This window comes from Fundulus heteroclitus, chromosome 14, assembly GCF_011125445.2.
Source record: "Fundulus heteroclitus isolate FHET01 chromosome 14, MU-UCD_Fhet_4.1, whole genome shotgun sequence".
NCBI lineage: Eukaryota > Metazoa > Chordata > Actinopteri > Cyprinodontiformes > Fundulidae > Fundulus > Fundulus heteroclitus.
Window position 1 is genome coordinate 31013971 of NC_046374.1, and position 20393 is coordinate 31034363.

Genomic DNA, 20393 nt, shown 5'->3' on the forward strand with positions numbered 1-20393 from the left:
GCTTATAAAAACCACAAACCAAACACAGCCAAAATCCCTTACAAAATGCATGCACATACATCAGAAATATCCAGCAGTTAAAACAAACTCCGTCTCGGAGTAATTAAGCATTAAACTAATTCCTAATAGTTTCTGCCCAGGCACAAAATGTCACTTTATGGGTGAAAAAGAGAAATAAAAGGGGGAAATCCCGTTACTTGTGTTGTCTCCTTGGGATTGTCCCGTCTCTCCCGGCATCCTGCAGCTGCGGTGTCGGCACGTCGGTGAAGGGCAGAAAGAGGGGGGGGGGACCACACAGTCTCCGGGCTTTTTTAGAAGCATTGTTCGGCTAAACAAAAGCGAGGTTCCGACGATCACTGGGAGATAAGCGGCTCTCAGTCTCTGATCGAAGTGGATTCAAAGCACTTCTTAAAGTCGACCTCCTCCATAGGGAAAGCAGGGATGAGTTTGCTTCGGAAGTTCGGAAGTTCTCGGTCCAGCGAGAACTCGAGCACTTGCCACGTGGGGGAATCTCCCAACGGGATGAAACAGCTGTATGTCTCCTCAATTTGGCGTAATGCCAGCGGTTAAGATAGAATGGAGCTTGCGGGCTCTTTTTATATGGTCTCATAGCAACATTATCTCTTTGCTAAGGCTGGTGGCCATTTTGACTGTGTTGCATAATGGGAGTTGGTAGCCATTTTGACCATATTGCATCATGGGAAATGTGGTCTGTCCATCATGAAATGGCATAACAGTGGAGAGACGTTAGGAGAAACCCTCAGAGAACACCATCATTTCTACTCCAATCCTGTTGAGATTAGTCAAACTACAGTAAGGCAGCCTCTCTTTCCCACATTAATGTGAATTCACACTACAGGCATCACTGAGCATCGACGGCTTTGAAAGGAGGACTGAGAATTGCACAGTCAATAAGCAGGTAAATTAAAATGTAAAATTATCGCCTGAACTGAACTTCAAACGCGTTTTACATCTTAAATGTTGCATCTGTCCATTTTTCGGAAAAACCCCAAACTTACTTAGTAGTACATAAAAAGCCCTTAAAGTTTTAAAACCTAATCATTGTTGGAAAACATCCCCCTAAAACCTGAGATTTTCTCTCCAAAATCAGTTATTCTTAGCTTTTTATAAAAGGATGGAAACATGTAACAAAAACCTCTGATTTCATCTTTCAAACCTGTTTTCTTTTTATTTACAGTATGTTAACCTGCTTGTTGGGAATAAAATAGTATAATGTTTTAGTGGATCTCATTTATTTGATTAGTATTTTAAGCAAGGATTTAGCGATACTCTGAAAGAATTAAGTTATAAAATCAGTGACCATCAAGGCTTGAAGCTCAGGCAAAAGACGGGGGTTCTCACCCTCAGTGCAACATTAAAAGGATTTGGACATCTCTGCAAGTCTCTCCTAATTTCTTTCCAGTATAGTCACCACTTTTTTATGCTGAGTGACATGATGTAAATGAAAGGCTAAAGTGATAAAATTCACATAATTCATTAATGAAGAAAAAGATTTGTCAAGGTAAAATTATTCAATTTTGTTTTTTTTAAACCAGGTGTTCTTCTCATGATCCAAACAGCGGTGAATAATTAATACAATCCCATAAAGCACCAGTGTGTCTGAAACTGTTGAGCCTTTGTAATGGATATTAATAATTATCAATTAAGTGAGCACACCACTCATGAAAACAAATAATGCATCGGTTGTTATTTAAGGTTTTTTAATTCAAAGGCATGAGCGTTTGAATGTGTCTGCCCCCCAACGCAGTCAGGAAAACAGAGCAACAAGAAAAAGAACACACTAAGCTTTTATACATTCTGGGTTAACATATAAAGTGGGAGTAATCTTCAAAGGAGTGCAGTCACTGGTACAATCCAGTTCCTATTTAACCCGACTCCTCTCTGTGTCCTTCCAAAATAGTTTAGCAACTGCAGGAGCACTGCTAACAGTTAAGTAGACAAACACAAATGTTAATTTATGTTTTCAGTGAACGTATGCAATGAATGTGTGAACACGCACAACTAATTTTGGCACATTGGAAATATTATCATTGTTATTGAAACAATTCCTTCTGCTTCAAGCTAACACTGGTATGAAAACTTATCGAGGTAGTCTCAGTCTGTAATTTCCAGGAATCCACGTCACAGCAGAGCTCAAATGAGAAACTCAAACTGTCTGCATTAGAAAAGACCACCAGCGGCTCAACTACCTGTGGACACACTACCTGTCTGCTGATCTGTAGAGGACCGTTCCCCATTGCTTCACTACATCAGTTCTAATTACTGGATTACTGCCTGGTCCAAAACCTGTACAGAGACCAAACAATGCCAATAATGCCAACTGATACTGCAATGCCCTTTTAATTTCAAAACAATTAATGTCTTGTCATTCCAGACTGTTCAGTGTGCGCCTGTGTCCTGGAACTTGATTTAAGAAGGCGGGGCAGAAGGAAAGGTGTCTTTTAACTGAGACTTGTTCATCTAATCCATTGTTTTTGCAGACGGGCTCAGACATCCACTATGCTGCTGTCTGTGCTTCTGCTGCTGCTGCTCAGCAGCACACAAGCTACTCACTTTTTGGGCACAGTGATGACCTACTACCCAAAACAAACCCATGCAGATGGATCCGTGACGGTACGTATATACACGGTTGAGAAGCATCTAGACATGGGATTGTTTTTTGTTAAACCTTTTCGCCTTTAACCCCGCAGGTGTTTATACGTTACAAGCTAAACTTCCGATCCTGCTCCCACTCTGACACATGGTATTGCAGGGGTTACTGTGGGAGTTCGGATGTCACACTAGAAGAGATTGACCTGGAGCCCAGTGGAGAGTGGTGTCAGCGAGAGGGATTAATGACTCCGGTTATTTTTCCATTCTTTGACATCCAGTTTAGGTAAGGGAGCTTTGAAAATGCCTATTGCAGTTGTTTTTGATAATTATCTATATGTTTTGCTTTTGTCTATCTGCCTTTTTTTTTCAATGTAAAAATCCAATCTTATTAAAACTTTTCTGGAATATGCAAATCCTACTTAGTATTATTTTTCAGGGAAAAAGGGAAAAGCTCAGGAGAGCAATATTCAACATCAAACTCAGTGATCATTTTGACGACCAGAAGCTTGATCACCCCCATTTGATTACAGAATAAAGAGTTTTGGACTTCTCTTTCCACTAAAGGTTGGCGGGTGGTAACTGGATAGACAACATCCAAAATGGCGTTGTCTCTTGGCAAGCTTTGACTGACGTTGAACTGAGGAAACGATCTGACACCGGGAGAGCAAACAATTCCCCTCAGAGCACCATCCTGCCATTAGTGAGGTAGGCATCTTCCCTCTGCATATTCTGTGAATGAAGCCTAACTAGGGATAACAGTTGTTTACCTTTCATTTCAACAAAATCCTCCTTGATGATCACCTTGAGGAACCTGTGAGTCAAGTTACTAACAATAACTAACTAACTAACTAGTTAGATTAGATTCAGATTAGATTAAACTTTATTGTCATTACACAGGTTCAAGGCCACAAAATGCAGTTTAGGTCTATCCAGAAGTGCAATAGCAGCAAGTGCAGGATAAACAATGGTTCCATAAGTACAGGACATGGATATGTACTGAATAAATATCGAGATGAATACAATTGTAAACATAATTTTATGGATAGATTTGTCCTATGAATATAATATATAGATAACTAGTATTGTGAACTAAATGTACAGCTGAATATGTACTGAATATGATATACAGGTGGATATTACCATAAATAGAGTTTTTACAGATATGTACAACAATAGGACAGTGACTGGATGGAAATGTGGAATACGCTATTCTTTTGATCTTGTCTAGGCTTCTGTAGCCGGACTTTGACAGATGAAGACAAGGGAAGCTGAAAAAAACAACTTGCTTATGGTTTGAGGAGGGAAAAGATGGTTACGGATGTCCGTAAGGATCAGACCAAAAGCAAATGATAGAATGAAAGAAACAAACTCAGGAATAAGGGTTTTACCTCAGAGTAATGTGGCAGAACCCGTAGAACTCTGGGAAAACCAGACGCTCAGAGAAAAGAAAGATGATGAGGAGAAGGAGGTCGAAGCTCAGTGGCGAAAGCTGGATTGACACATAACCTTTCTCTTTCAGAGTTCCTTCAAACTGTCAGAGAGACTTCAACCTGTTGGCGTTTGACCCAGATGGAGACAACGTTAAATGCAGATTTGGTTCCGATTCACTGTCTGAGTGTAACCCCTGTGCACCACCATCTGTCCTAGACCTGTCATCAGTAAGTGGCCCATAGCTTCTACCTGCATGTGGGACATACAAATATTCACACAGCATAGCCTGTTTCCTCAGACTAATCAGTTTTTTTCTTGTGCAGTCTTGTACTCTTTCCTTCAACGGAACCAATAGCATCAACGAAACCAGCAGCATCAACACAACCAGCAGCATCAACGCAACCAGCAGCATCAACGCAACCAGCAGCATCAACGCAACCAGCAGCATCAAAGAAGGTCCGTATGCAGTGCAGCTGGTAATGGAGGACTTTCCACGGCACGACATTACATTATATAATGTCAGTGGGCTTCAAGAAACCAAAACAGCCAATCAGGCAATCAGCAAAATACCACTCCAGTTTGTTTTACAAGGTAAGAGTTTCCCAGTATGAGCAGTTCACAGCCACAATCTTTCTTCACTCACCAGTAAGGATGTAACGTTACTAAAAAATAACACTTCTGTACATTTTCAATTCTCTTCAGTCAAGGAAAATAAGTTAAAAAAATGGCCACTATAGAACTGACTGGAAATTTGACTTGATGTATTTTTAATATAATAATATTTTTAATAAAGTTATCAACTTTAGGGCAACATTAACATTCCCCTCCAGAACGTTGCATGTGTTCAGGTAACATATTTGTTTGGTACATATGCAAACAGAACCAGTAGGGATGCACAAGATATTTTTGGTACAAGTATGCATACTGTTACATCCCTACTCTCTGGAATCCATTTTTCCCATTTTTAGAAAGCTTGGTCCAGCAGTCCTGTCAAACTGCTTTTTATTTTATTTTGACACTTTTCTGCTTAATTCTAGTGGACCCTGTGGTACCATCATGCACAGAAGGAATATATCTCCCAAAGTTTCTGCCTCCAACTCCAGAAAACAGAGCTCAGTTGTTCACCAGGGGGAATCAAGCATTGGAAATTAGCATCAATGCAGAGGCCGAAAATACCATGTAAGTGAAAAACACAAAACAAATACATCTCCTCTGTTTAGAAAATTACTTTAAAAATATCTGAGCTCAGTTTTCACATTTATTTACTAGTGGAGGATGTCTATCCTTCTTTAGTAAAGATATAAGACTCTGGACATCCTATGTTTTAAAAGTGCAGTTTGATTTTTGAAAGGCAAAATGATCTTGAAGAATTCCTCGATTCTGATTCGCTGAAGGGTGTCAGTCTAAAAAGTGTTATAGGACACCTATCAAAAGATACCGGTCAAATAGCCTGATTGTTCTAAATCATTGAGCTCCCTCAAACGTTAGCTGGTAACGGCAAGACGGGTGACACTGGTTACCCTTGAAATGTGACACATCGAGAGATATTGAATAGTTCTATCTCTTACGATTTTAAGGGTGAAAAAACATTAAATATTAATAATTGAATTGATGATTCCCATCGTGACCTGGGAGTCTCCAGTTGGTATTCTGAACAGATGTTCCTGTACACTATAAAAGCCACTTGGTTATGGCATTCCATGTTTTGCCCGGCCCTTGTTGTTGCTAATGAGCTGACTTCTCAGAACTTGCCTTACTTGTTGCAGGTATTTGGCTCTTGCTGCTTTGCGTTTGGCCTCTTGGTCGTTGCCATTTGATTGAGGTATTTCACAGCATTTATAGCTCCTTTGAACATCTGCTATTCTCCCTTCTGGGAATGCAATCACCTCAGTGTGGATTACCTTGCCTCTCTTTGTCACCATCCGGCCACATTTCTCCAGCCCGAATGACAGCCTGACCTCCCGGCTGTGGATCCTGGTGGTGTGGATCAGCGAGTTAATGTCTCGCCCACTCTTACTGATTCAGGAATTTTGCCACTATCAGCCACGTCCTGTACATAGATGACATAAACCTGTGCACTATCTATAGCCAGACTTATTTGGCTATGGTGGTTCAGGCCTATGCAGAACAGCACAGGGGACAGAGCATCTCCTTGGTGTTTTCCACATTTGATGGAGAGTTGTGCAAATGGTTTGAAGACGGCCTCAAGGGAGGTTTTCCACAGCCTCATTGAGTTTGCAATGAAGGCTCTCAGAGTGCTGTTGACCTTATACAGCTTCAGACATTCCAGGATCCATGTGTGTGGCATTGAATCATAGGCTTTATTGTAATCAATCCATGCAGTACACAGGTTTGTTTGTCTGCTTTTGCAGACTAGGTCTGGACTGTTCTGTAAACCAGCAGCTGGTGTTTAATTTACTGCCCAGAGTGCTCCGATGACCACGGGCACTACTGTGGTCTTCACCCTCCAGCCTCTTTGTAGTTCCTCCCTGAGTTCTTGGTATTTCTCCAGTATCTTGTGCTCTATTTCCTGATGTTTCCATCCCTCAGTATGGCCACATTGACCGTCTGTCTTCTTCTCCTTATCAATAATCACAATGTCCGGTTGGTTGGCCATTACCATTTTGTCTGTTTGTATCTGGAAGTCCCAAAGGATCTTAGCTCCGTCATTCTCTACCACCTTGGGAGGTGATTCCCATTGTGAGCTGGGAGTCTCCAGTTGGTATTCTGAACAGATGTTCCTGTACACTATACCAGCCACTTGGTTAAGGCATTCCATGTTTTGCCCGGCCCTTGTTCTTGCTACTGAGCTGACTTCTCAGAACTTGCCTTGTTGCAGGTATTTGCTTGAGGTATTTCACAGCATTTATAGCTCCTTTGAACATCTGCTATTCTCCCTTCTGGGAATGCAATCACGTCTGTGTGGATTACCTTGCCTCTCTTTGTCACCATCCAGCCACATTTCTCCAGCGCGAAAGACAGTCCGATCTCCCCGCTGTGGTGTTGTGGATCGGCAAGTCAATGTCTCGCTCACACTTTTTTTCCCCAGTGTCCTGTCTAGCAATGTGGCAATAAGAATTGATGTCTTAATGCCAAATAGAGCTCAACAGATTTTGCTTTCACAAGTGGAGCAAACAGCATTCGCCGTAGTGCTCCACTTTTATTGTGATTCCTGTGGGGAGAATTTCAAATTATGTGGACACTGCAATGGGAAAGTATGAGAGTAAAGGAAGAACAAGAAGAGAAAAAAAGAAAGAGAAGAGGTGAAAGAAAGAAGAGATAAAAGGGAAAGAATGATAAAACGTCCTCCGTCTGCTTCATCACCTGGAAAGAGAGATGTAAAAAGAACAGCACAATCAACGGACATAGTATAACAGATACAATAGAGTAAAACCTTGATACCATTGTTAAATCATATGTATTATTATTTAAACTGACAAGTATAATGCTCAATAGTGGTTGTGAGGAACCAAAGGCCCGCCTTCCCCGAGCACCAAGGCAGGCGCTAGGGGACCCATAACCCCGGACCCCCAAAGCAGGGCGCCCAAGAGGGGCCAACACAGGAAATTTGCCCCCCCTCCAAGGAAAGAGGAGAGACGACCCCGAGGAAATCCCCCAGCCACCGCAATGCCGAAGCTCCCAGGAGCCGCGGGGGCGAGCCTGTGGGCTCCGCCGGCAGCCAGCTATGCTGAAGTGGCACCGGCCATGGGCCCCAGGGCCCAGAGGCCCTAGCGATGCCCCGCCCCCCGGCGGGAGCCCCGGGGGGCCAGGCCCCGCGAAGCAGTCGCCAGGAATGGGCCAGCACCCACCCGGGAACCCGCCCCAAACCTGAGGGCCGCCACTTATGTCATCCATGTACAGGAGGTGGCTGATAGTGGCATTTCCGAGTCGGTATCCATAGCCAGACTTGTTGATTATGTGGCTGAGGGGGTTCAGGCCTATGCAGAACAGCACAGGGGACAGAGCATCTCCTTGGTGTTTTCCACATTTGATGGAGAGTTGTGCAAATGGCTTGAAGATGGCCTCAAGGGAGGTTTTCCACAGCCTCATGGAGTTTGCAATGAAGGTTTTCAGAGTGCTGTTGACCTTGTACAGCTTCAGGCTTTCCAGCATCCATGTGTGTGGCATTGAATCACAGGCTTTCTTGTAATCAATCCATGCTGTACACAGGTTTGTTTGTTTGCTTTTGGAGTCTAGGGCGACTCCAGCTGCAGGTTCTGTCAACCTGCAGCTGGTGTTTGGCTCCTCCTCTTTACCGCCTATGATGCCTGACAGAAGCTTCCATACTGTGGAAAGACAATAGTTAGTAGGAGTCATAATCCTTCTGGGGGTCTTTCATTATCAGGACTGTTCTGCCCTTTGTCAGCCATTCGGTCCCTGTGATGGTCGGACCATCAATTGTATTTTTGGAAAAGCTGTCTCTGGTCTGATGAGAAGTACAACCCACAGCTATAGTTTACGGGAGTAGCAGGAAACAGTTTCATGACTGGTTTGTCTGGAGTTTTTCTTGGAACTTTTAAAATAAAAAAAATTTAATCAGCCTTGACCTTGCCCTGTTTCAGGGAAAATGTCATCTGGTATGTCTAATTGCTTTGAATTTTTTTCAAGGTTGTAAGAAGGTGTGAAAGCATTGCAGTATTTGAAAATCTTTCAATATTAAAATGTTTACTGGAATGATACAGACCTAAAGTTATCCAGAAAACAACTTTTCACAGTTGTCTGCCCTGAAGTAAAGGTTAAAGCAAGATTAGGAATCACAAAGGGTTAATAATGATCATTGTTCATGTTTATTCATTATTTAGATTTTCATACCAACCACATATTTCCATTACATTTTTTTATTAAAACATCTTCTGAAACACAAAGCAAATATTATGTACGACTGGTAGTAAGGCTGTCATCTTAAGGGACATGTCTTCATTTGTATATTTTTTATATTTTGGGAAATTTACTGTTGCGTTTCTCTGGTGAAGGATCTCTGAGCTCCTGTTCAGCGGGCCGTCCGGTATGGTCAAGAACTCATTTGGATCAGGAAACTTCACACTGAGATGGACACCATCGGCGAGAGAAGAAGGAGAAAGCCACCCCGTCTGTTTTGTTGTCCAGGCAAAATCATAGTCAGTATCTTTTTGTGAAACAACAGTTGAACTCTTTAAACTATACTGTATATATAAATAACCACTGAAAGTATTTAACAAATCCCACACAAATGAAATGTGCTGTTCGGTGAATAACGAAAAAAACATATTTTTTAAATAAACAGGCCAATAAATTTTTTTGAAGCAGAACATCCTTTCCTTTTCTGCCACTTAAGCAAAGGGGTAACAGGACATCCCTCTCCCCCGCGATACTTTCAGATCCTTCCAAAGGCGCTCCCAGCACAGATTAAATATATAGTGTTTGCAGGAGGTTTTGGGCCCGGCCCCAGGATTTATCCCAGTGAGACATGAGCAGAAGATCCTCAAAATGAGACAAATGACAGGCATCCAAACCAAATCCACTTCTGCTGATTCCCTTTAATGTGAAGGAGCAGAGACTCTGCTCCGAGCTTCTTATACTAGGTCTAAAATTCTGCCATCTAACAGAGAACATCAATTTAAGCCACACTGTGAACACTGCAAGCAGGATGGAGGACACATCCTGTGACGGGGCACAAGCTCGACTTTGTGCCAAGAATACAGACAAAGTTATTGTTTTAGTACCAGAACCAGATAGTCTTTGAAAGCCTTCCTAGAACTCAAATCTGCTACTGCACCCCTACAAAAGGACTTTTAGAGACATTGACAAAAAACCTTTCAGATCCACACCAAACATGGGGACTGAACATTTCCCATCACCTCTGCTGCAACTGTGCAAGGGTAAAGATTTGATTTGAAACAGAATTAAGGTTATCACCTGACTTTTTGTCACCTTCTTGCCATATTAGCCCCCTCTGCTAAATGAGTTATAACTAGGGCTGTCAAAATAACGCGTTAATTTCGATGAATTAATAAAAAAAAAAAATAAAGGATTAAAAAAAATAATGCATATTAATCAATGTGGTATTGGGTAGTTCACTGCTATTGTTTTCATCCGGGTTTTTCGCGCCTGCGTGCCAGACTGGGAGGCAGAAGGCGAGCACAGTGGCAGACGCAAACAGAGCAAACGATGAGTTCTCAACGTATTTTTCTTCTTTAGATAATGTATCACAAGATTGTTTTAAGAGTAAGTTGATGGTTGATGGTATCAGATTGGCAGATACCATCCAGATAGCGAGTCTGTGAATGCTGGCCAAACGATTTAGTCCGGCCCGGTGGCCAAATGCATTATCATTATTTAACGGCTGTATCTCCTCGCTGCATCGACCGATCTGCACTAGATTTTTTGTGAGTCGTGGGCGAGCGCTGCCCAACGCGATCGTGTGTATCGCCCGGTGGACGGGCGGAGAAAATGAGTGACAGCTTCTGCGGTGGCTGGCAACCGGCGGTGCGCGAAGGCGCTAGGCTGCAGGGCTGATCAATGCCGCTTGCGGCTTTAATTATTTAAGCAGAACAATGACCAGTGCAAAATTAAGTTGTATTTACCGGAGATGAAGTGTAGACTGCAAATTCTGTCGGGGTATGATGGCTTCCACAGTCGATTGGGATTGTCTGCCTGCATCCTTTTTATTGAAATTATCCATTTCTTTCGTCTTTCTTCGTCCTTCGGTAAACGAAAGAAACATACATCTGACGATTTGGAATGCCTCTCTGTGCAACTGGGAGCACAACAAGTCGTAGGCATTATTTAGATTCCAAAAATAAACAAACTAAAAGCACGCTCTAAATCACCCGTTTTGTCACCGTGTTTGGCGAGAACAGCTTTTGCCTACCGGCGTAATCCGGAAGTAGCGCGGACATCACTTTACTGTTGTAAAGTGTTGATATTGAGGGGAGTGTTCATTTATTTTCATTGTGTCCCCTATGTTACTGTGTGCCACATATGCCACAACGACACATGTTAAAACGTCTGAAGGCATGAAATATGAATAAGAGTTTTTGAACTTTAATGTATCTAATGCTGATTATTCATTGAATCATTTGAATTTAAATATTTAAAATACTTTCACAGCAAAAATTATATGCGATTAATTTAGATTAATTAATTACAGAGTATGTAATTAATTAGATTCATTTTTTTAATTGATTTACAGCCCTAGTTATAACATTTAGAGAATTATATTCAACTTCCTGTAAGGAAGTTGAGTTATCTACTATTTCTTCATCATATTAATACTCTATTTTTTTTTCTTTTCATAGTTCTGCCAAGTATCACTCCGAGCTCCGATGTGTCATTGTGCAGGTCGGATACAGTGAGTAAACTCCCTATTCTCATCCTGATATATTAGTGTGTCCATTATATGATGAAACAAGCCTTAATGAAGATAAGTGTGTTTATTAGCCAGTGGAAGAAAATGGTTAGAAATCTATGCCAGTTAAAAAGGTTCACTAACCTACACTGTAATGTCCATTTGCTGTAATTTAGATGTTTTAGCCAGAGTGAACATGAAAGTTTTTTCTTCGTTGACATCTGGAGGCAACGTCAATCATGCCCTTCTGCAAGAGGTGAGTTTTTCTCCAACTCTGCAGAGACTTTTGCTTTCTTCTTCCGTTTATTTAATCGATAAGCATAACACAGAGGATAGTGCACCAATCAATTGTGATCAATACTATGAAGTACTGTTTCTGATATTAAACAGTCAAAAAATGAACAGCTGTAGTTCTACAATTCATATTTTGTCCAAGTCATTCATACACCATTCATCACGTCATTGTTTCTGATACATAACTTTATATTTATATACAATTTTTATGTTTATATATATATATATATATAAATGTGTTTATATATATGTTTATATATATATATATATATATATATATATGTATTCTCCTAGATTAAAGAAGAGCTGGTGAGACTGGGGCTGCCTTCAAACACCACTCTGAATCTTCTGAAAAGTCACAGCGTGTTAGTCAACACAACTATACCCGGTGTTTAATCGAGAAAAGTGCATCATATCCCTGCAGGTAAACGTGTGTGTTTTTTACTTTCAGTTACTGTATATTTCCTGTAACATGGGTCTTCTCTTCCTTATCTCATTTCAGGAGGCTTACTGCTGCCGCCTTCAGGTGTTTCATCCTTGCATTTACTGTTTTAAGCCACAATTTAGGTGTTTAGTTGTTATCCTATAATGGAACATGTGTTTTATTAGATTTTTAATTTATGTGCTTGGAATCTGATAAGTCATACAGTATAGTTTTAAGCATCAATAAATTTACCTGGGCAGAGAACTTTACTTACTTTTATATACTATTGAATGTGATCACAATAAATTACCAGCGTTTCTGACTTCCTACAGACTTTCTCCGTCTTGTGTTTGGACTTTAATACTTCAGCAATATTTTAAGATAATCAAACCTCGGATTTGGAGTAAACTGAAAAGGATTCCCAGGCATAGATCAAATTAACAAAGCCGTAGGATCAATGTTTAGAAGAGAAATGAACAGAAGAAATTTTGGAAAACAACTCCACTGATATGCCTACAGAAATTTAAATGGAAACATGTACAAATCAAAGAAGAAGCTTCCTGTAAAAACAATTTTTTCTGTCATTCTGTACAATTAATTACCTTGGTTTTCCATGATACTGTCAAACTAAATAAATAAACAAAGAGCTGAATCATACAAAAAGACACATTTAGTCAAACGAAACCTAAACAAATCTTTTGACGCTTCAGTGTTCTCTGTAGAGCGGACATTATTTTGTATGTGGTTAATAATAGAGGGTCCTTTACAAAGAAGTTACCTAACTGTTGGACCAGAACCTCTTCCCAAAGTTGTCTCTGTCCTATTAATGGCTACCGCCCCCTCTCGGCGGTTAGGCACATCTGCGCCCTGTCCAGACTGTTACCCTGGTCATATATTCAAGAAATAACTTTTTTAGTAGGAAATGACTCTCTGACGTCCACAGTGGTTTCCCCAGTAGCTGTTTTCAGCGGCTCCAATCACCTGTAGCCTCATTTAATATCTAACAGCCCATTGTGAGGTTGTGAGAAATACTTTCAAACTTTCATCTTAGATAAGTGATTGTGTGAATAAATTGGGATTTTTTTTTTCCCTCAAAAAGATGAATTATAAATAAGATGGTTAACGAGGGCACTGACAGACCTTTAACAACGGCAAGAAAATCCACGCCTTTTCTGCTCAAAGGCTGTTTGGAAGCCTGTCAATATGTTTCATAGTGTCCTTTAAATATAAATGATCTTATTTGTATAATTTAGAAATTTGACAGCCTTAAAATATAATTAGGACTAACACTCAAGTGGAGATACAGGCTTCAGTTCAACCAGGAAGTTTACTTTTGAATCCAAAGTGAGGAACCACCAAGATGGTGGGGGCCCGGGTCAGACATGGTTAGAACCTACGTTTTTAGGAATGACTTAATAAATATACTGTGTCATGTAAGTTAATTTTTTTCAATGAATCTTAAATTTCGATAAATGCTAAATCTTACTTTTTTCTTTCATATGTGCTTCTGGATGTTATGGGAATTGTAGTTGGAATTCTAAGCAAAAATAACTGAGTTCCCATCTTTACTAAATGAGAAGACGGTGGTGATATAGTTCCAGCACTTTTATTGAGAAACAGAGCAGAGATTCACATAGATGGAAAGTAATCACACCCCACGGTTCCGCTGCAGTCTACGTCTGCCCTGTCTCTGCCTGCCTCGCTTTCCGGCTTCCCCTAATACTGCACAGTGGCCTTGGTTTGAGACATAACAAAGACAGTCTATCATAGACAATAATCATTCTACGCAGCATTCAGCCTTGCACTCGGCAAACAGTGGAACTTATACACAGACATCAGGTCTCCAGGCCTCCTATGTCCGAGTGGTAGTGACTTCAGAATAATATTTATTATAACACTGGATTAGGAGACAATTCCTCCTTCAAATAAAATTTTGCTGGATTGAGACAGATTACATTGTTAGGTACAATAATTCTTAAAGGTCAATGTATCTCATTAATGCTTTAAATGCCGTGAGATGTTTGTCGTGAATAGGTTATAACTACCATCTTTATTTTTAAAGGGCTGAAAAACAGCCAACAGCTGAAACAAAGTGCTGTACATTGCTACAAGCTAAAACACAATTAATAAAATAAATTAAAAGATAATGCATGAATACGCTAAAAGGAAACAAAACAATAAAACCAATTAAAAATGAAAACCAAGTCTCACTCGAGGTAAAAGCCAAAGAATAATAGTGGGTTTTAAGGCGAGTTTTAAAAGTGGGCAGTGAAGGAGCCTTTTTTATTTGCAGGGGCATTAAGTCAATTCAGTTAATTTGGTTGAAACCAAATTAACTGAATTGACTAATTTTAATCTAAGCAGCATTGTTAATTACACCATCCGATGCATCAATGACACCAGTGATGATTAAGCTGCTTCCAGACGGGTGTAAATATTGAAAAGGTATTTTTAATCTACTCTAACCAGCAGCCAGGGCTGAGAGATCTTTCTGAACATCTGACATCTCCAAAAAATCCACAGATGCACCTTGGACGAGTAATTTACGCAGGCAAAAATGAATCCATTTTCCAGGTAAAGTCGTTTAGTTTGTGATTTATTTCTCTTTTGCAAGGAAGCAAACAGAAATTGACAAACATTTTCCTCCGTGCTTCTCTTGCGCGGGTAAAAAACCATACGCCCACCCAGATGCATGCTGGTCCTACCACTGACAGCCTATTTATAAACTTAATCCACCCAAATTGCTCATAACTAACCAGAAGCAAAGAAAACTAAATAACCAACACATAATCTCAAAACAAATATCAAACAATAAAGTAAAATAAATAACCTTAACTAGATTATACACAAAAATACTAATTTAATTAATAACAAAAATAATTGGCTCATATATATATATATATATATATATATATATATATATATATATATATATATATATAATGACTTAATATCACAACCATTCAAATCTAACATCTGAGTTGTTCAAAATTAATTCATTAAAAACAGAGTGCAAAAACTTCCCAAACCAGCCTGGCCATATTAGACGCAGTGGTTGTTGCCCTTGATAAATCATGAGCGCGACTGAATTTTCTAGTTTGTTTTCTCTTGCTACACCCGGGCCTGATGACAGACAGATTTTTGTAAAATTTAGTCACTTAAGAAGAACTTGTAAGACAGCATGAAGTAAGCAGGAAAAAAATTTAAAAAGCAACACATGAAGCCCCAATCTTAGGATATTGAACAGGCATCAATCTCTCTAGAGAGGGTAGTAAAGCCATTTCTGATGCTTTGGGAGTCTTAGCATATAAACAAGAAATCTGGGGTGAGAGTACTGCGTTTGCATCTTTTTTTTTGTTTTGCATGTAGAGCTGGCTTTTCTGTGACGAGTCTCTTTTGAAGCTCAGTTTTCTTTATATGCTCCGTGTGAACTGAATGATCGACTAGATTATAACAAAACAATGATTTACTGTATATTTCTATCAGCAGAATTTGAAGTACGTAAATCCATGTGAAAAAGGAAAACAAAGAGAAACAGAATAGATTAAAAGACATCGGTTTTATTTGGATTTTTAACGAGCAGCATATCAAGAAGAAAATAAATACACAGGTCACGGTTTTCAAGATTGTAACACGTCATAGAGCAAACATAGTTCAGTAGTAAACTGGTTCATCAAGAAACCACATATCAGACTCGCTTTTTCCTTTGCAGGCCTTGAAATTAACCGTTTGAGTCTATCAGATGAGCAAGAGAAAAATATGAATGCTGACGGGTATAAAAAGACATTCTGTCATCTTCAAAATCGCTTCTACAGTTTAAATAAGTTCTTTGTCATTAGTTTTCCAAATAAATTTTTTTTTTTATTGGTTTTCATGTTTGAAAACAGTTCTAGATCTGATATTTTTTGTAAAGGTTTCTTCATTATATAAAATAAAAACTTTGTGATCCTAAAAACTGCAGCAGATCCCATACTGGACCCCTGACAGCGTTTCGACTGACGGCTAACGGTTAGTTTCAGGCCTTTCTCTGTTTGGGCAGACATTCCTTCACGCTGTCTGACAACACAGAAGCTAGAGTGCGCTTGCTTTGTTCGCCTCGGTTGGATTGGTGGTTTAGAGGCAGAGGAGGTAAGGCGAAACAAGCGCACCCTAAATGCAGCAGAGAAAAAATGGGAAAATATCAACCGCATTTCTCAAAACCAAGGAAGCCAGCACCCTGATAATTACACACACACACACACACACACACACATATACATAAATACATACACACATCGGGGCAAAAACAATCATCTTTAGGTGCTTGACTAAATGAGGTGGTTTATACTGAATACTGAAATGTTTATACTGAACTTCCGTTCAGTATAAACATTTCCATCTTCTTACACAAAGATAATGTTGCAAATAATAATAAATATATCTGAGATTCAGTAATGTTTCCCTTCATAAGGATTGCACGTGGACTTTCGTATGTACACACACAACCAGACCTGGGCCGGGGACGCCACTGTGGAGAGACGTTAGGAGAAACCCTCAGAGAACGTCATCATTTCTACTCCAATCCTGTTGAGATTATTCAAACTACAGTAAAGCAGCTTCTCTTTCCCCAAATTAATGTGAATTCACACTACAGGCATCACTGAGCATCGACGGCTTTGAAAGGAAGACTGAGAATTGCACAGTCTATAAGCAGGTAAATTAAAATGTAAAATTACCGCCTGAACTGAACTTCAAGCACTTTTTACATCTTAAATGTTGCATCTGTCCGTTTCTCATAAAAACCCCAAACTTACGTAGTAGTACATAAAAAGCCCTTAAAGTGTTAAAACCTAACCATTGTTGGAAAACGTCCCTCTAAAACCTGAGATTTTCTCTCCAAAATCAGTAATTCTTAGCTTTTTATAAAAGGATGGAAACATGTAACAAAACCTCTGATTTCATCTTTCAAACCTGTTTTCTTTTAATTTACAGTATGTTAACCTGCTTGTTGGGAATAAAATAGTATAGTGTCCGATTTTAGTGGATCTAATTTATTTGATTAGTATTTTAAGCAAGGATTTAGCAATACTCTGAAAGAATTAAGTTATAAAATGTTTCTATCAAATCAGTCACCATCAAGGCTTGAAGCTCAGGCAAAAGACGTGGGTTCTCACCCTCAGTGCAACATTAATAGGATTTTGACATCTCTGCAAGTCTCTCCTAATTTCTTTCCAATATAGTCACCACATTTTTATGCTGAGTGACATGATGTAGATGAAAGGCTAAAGTGATCAAATTCACATAATTCATTAATGAAGAAAAAGATTTGTCAGGGTAAAATTATTCAATCTTTTTTTTTTTAAACCAGCTGTTCTTCTCATGATCCAAACAGCGGAGAATAATTCATACGATCCCGTAAAGCACCAGTGTGTCTGAAACTGTTGAGCCCAGGCTGGACACACAATTCAAAATAAGTATAAACACATAAATATAAAAGCACAAAGGGGATGAAGTTGCCTTTGCGTGTTGAAACATTTTCATTTCCAAAAATCTATTTCAGTATCTGAGGAACCTGATAGGGGTATATATTGCAACATTTATCTAACAGCTTCTGTTAATTATTACTAACATCGCCCATTTTTACAGGTTATAACTTTTAAATGTGAGTTAACACCAACAAATACTGGGTTTTCATTGGACCAAGGGCAAAAATGGCTGGTTTGAATGAAAAGTTATAGCTAACTGATAGCTAGCACCACTTGGCTAGCTACAGAAATTGCTTCATTGTTTTCCTTGATATTTAACTGCACAAAATAAACATTTACTAATGTTTAAAATAAATTATTTACTCTTAAATCCACATTGTGTCTTTGACTTTCATTTTTGTTTTGTTTTTTCATTAATACCATTGAAATACTGTAGCCTATTTTTTAAATGCTTTTTAGGTATCTTAGCTGTAGCGTTAGCAATCCAGGCAGCTAACGAAGAAAAGCTAGCTTATCATCTCTACCAATGACTAGCTTTGGTATGCTATTCAAAACACAAACTAAGGAATTCACTACACCTAAATCTTTGGTTAAAGTCTGGAAATACTAATAATGTATAAGAACACTAGTTATTAACTTGGGAATGAGAGCATATAAGCTAAAACTCTGTAGGCCTATAATAACCAAGAAATGCTAGCTGAATTAAAGCTAAAAGTAAAAGTTAGATGCCCTAAGAATGCCTATTAGATTTTTTTTTGTGGGGAAAAAAAAGTCAGTTGACTAAATATTTGTCATAGTGTTACTCGACGAAATGAACACTGTGTGAAACATCCTGTGTTAGTTGGGAACAAAATGACAAAAAAAACCACAAATGTACGACACGGAGAGGTTGAAATTACTAGAACCCCAATGGGCAGAACTCGTTCCTCATGAAATAAGCAGAACCTTAAATGCTTTTGTGCTGTAGAAAGGCAACTTCACCCCTTACATAAAAATACACATTAGTAGTTAAGAGTTAGAAGTTACAAATATTGGTCTCTTCAGTGCTGTAACAGAATGCTAAAGGAGAGTATTCCGAGTGACGGAGCAAATGTCACAAATAGTAAAAATAACAGTAGGAAACAATGTTCTTCATGTATGTTAAATTGCACCCATTTGTGTTTCGTATGAATGTAAATGTCGTTCTGTTTAGTTAGTAACATATAAAAGCTTTTTGCAATCAAACACAGGATTAAAGGACATATCATTAAGAGAAGAAACTGTAGAGATTAGTTTGTGGAAACTCAACAATTTCCCTTTCCCAGGAATCAACACAAACTCAGAAAACACGTTCTGCATACAGATTATAATCAACTAACAATCAGTCATCAACTAACAGTAGTTATGATTTAATAGAAAATTAATTTAAATGCGTTTTATCTAAATAACTCTTAAAAACTGCAGGTTGCTAAGGTGCGAGCCACCAGAACTAACAGACTCCTTCATAGGTGTTGAGACGTTTTCAGAAAAACTGAGCGAAAATCCAGTGGCCTCCTGTTTTGTGATTTATCTTAAGGTTTGCTGATTAAACAAACAAAAGTATAATCCAAACGCCTGCAGATTGCTGGTTAGGGCGGGCACCATCGGTTAGAAAATTCGCACAAGTCACATTTGACTTGTATATTTTGGAAGAAACGTAATTTTTACCAGGCGAACAGGAAAGTTAAAGATTCATCGTTAGATTTAGAAGGACTGGACGGGTTTGCGCAAAGCTTTGGGATGAAAATTTTGAGCCAAACATCCATTATTAACATCTGAGTTCAGATTTAAAATGGGAACCAAACTGCTGAAAGAAGAAAGAATTACCTGGTCAAGTATTTTTCATGATATTTCTGCATGGCTTTGAGATCAGAAATACCACAATGCTAAAAGCTGGGATGGTCTTATGCTTGTTTATGTTTGCTCAGAGCGGCTCCAACCAGAACCACACTGCTTCTTTAAAGCACAGTTTGTGACATGTGACACAAAATCACTAAAAATCGCAGTTTCAGTGATTTCTTAGTTTGGTATCTGAAGAAACACGGCAATTTCGGTGTAAAATCAGATTTAAAAGGGTCTGGAGGTCAAGAATACTGTAAAACCACCATTACAAATGCTGCCGAACTTTTACTTTCTAAATGCATTTTTGCACAAATGCCTTTTTGCACCATAATTTCTGCACATACAAATGGTTTTAAATATTCTCCTGTAAACTGTGATCGCACACTGTCTCTTTCTCCTGAATCGTTTACATTTCAATTGTTTACTTTTTAATCACTATTACACTTTATACTGTAATTTACAAGCTGTATGCAACCACATTTCATTCTGTATGCACTCTGTACATACAAAATGACAAATAAAGTTGTCTAAGTCTACGTTTTTTATTTGTAAATGAGTGTAATTTAAATATGAAATAATCTTTTTAGAGCCCATTACCTTTTAGTAATTAGACTGTTAGTGGAATACAGAAATACAGTCTGGAAACACTTTTCTATACTCAAGATTTCTTTTCCCAATTTTTTTCTAAAAATCAAATGTCATATTTTTCCAAAGTTTCTAAAACTGCGTAGTAACTTTAGCAGGGCGGGGTTTTTTGTCCACATACCTCACTTTTAACTTAGGCTGTGGGTGCCACACGTCGTTTACTACCTTTAGTATAAGTGCTATAGTTCTTGCCGTAGGCCTTAATAAAGATATAAAATATCCCCGCCTGCCTTAAAAACAATAAAAATATGAGAAAAACAACAGAATGTGAAAACAAAATCTGGTTATGTCAGTTTTATAGAAATTTTTGAATATTTCCTAAAACCCTACCATC

At 38.9% G+C, this 20393-nt stretch overlaps 1 protein-coding gene and 1 long non-coding RNA gene across 2 annotated transcripts; both read left to right on the forward strand.

The window, feature by feature from the left end:
* The first annotated feature begins 2794 nt into the window (after positions 1-2794).
* LOC118565951 lies at positions 2795-4655 on the forward strand. The gene is made up of 4 exons (XM_036147056.1): positions 2795-2896; positions 3178-3318; positions 4133-4271; positions 4368-4655. Exons 1-4 carry the CDS (start codon positions 2856-2858, stop codon positions 4653-4655), a joined length of 609 nt encoding a protein of 202 aa, XP_036002949.1. The 5' UTR covers positions 2795-2855.
* A 457-nt stretch (positions 4656-5112) lies between these two features.
* LOC118565769 lies at positions 5113-12340 on the forward strand. The gene is made up of 6 exons (XR_004932594.1): positions 5113-5223; positions 9018-9161; positions 11322-11374; positions 11548-11627; positions 11960-12089; positions 12168-12340. It is a non-coding gene; the product is annotated as an uncharacterized LOC118565769 (long non-coding RNA).
* The last annotated feature ends 8053 nt before the right edge of the window (positions 12341-20393 follow it).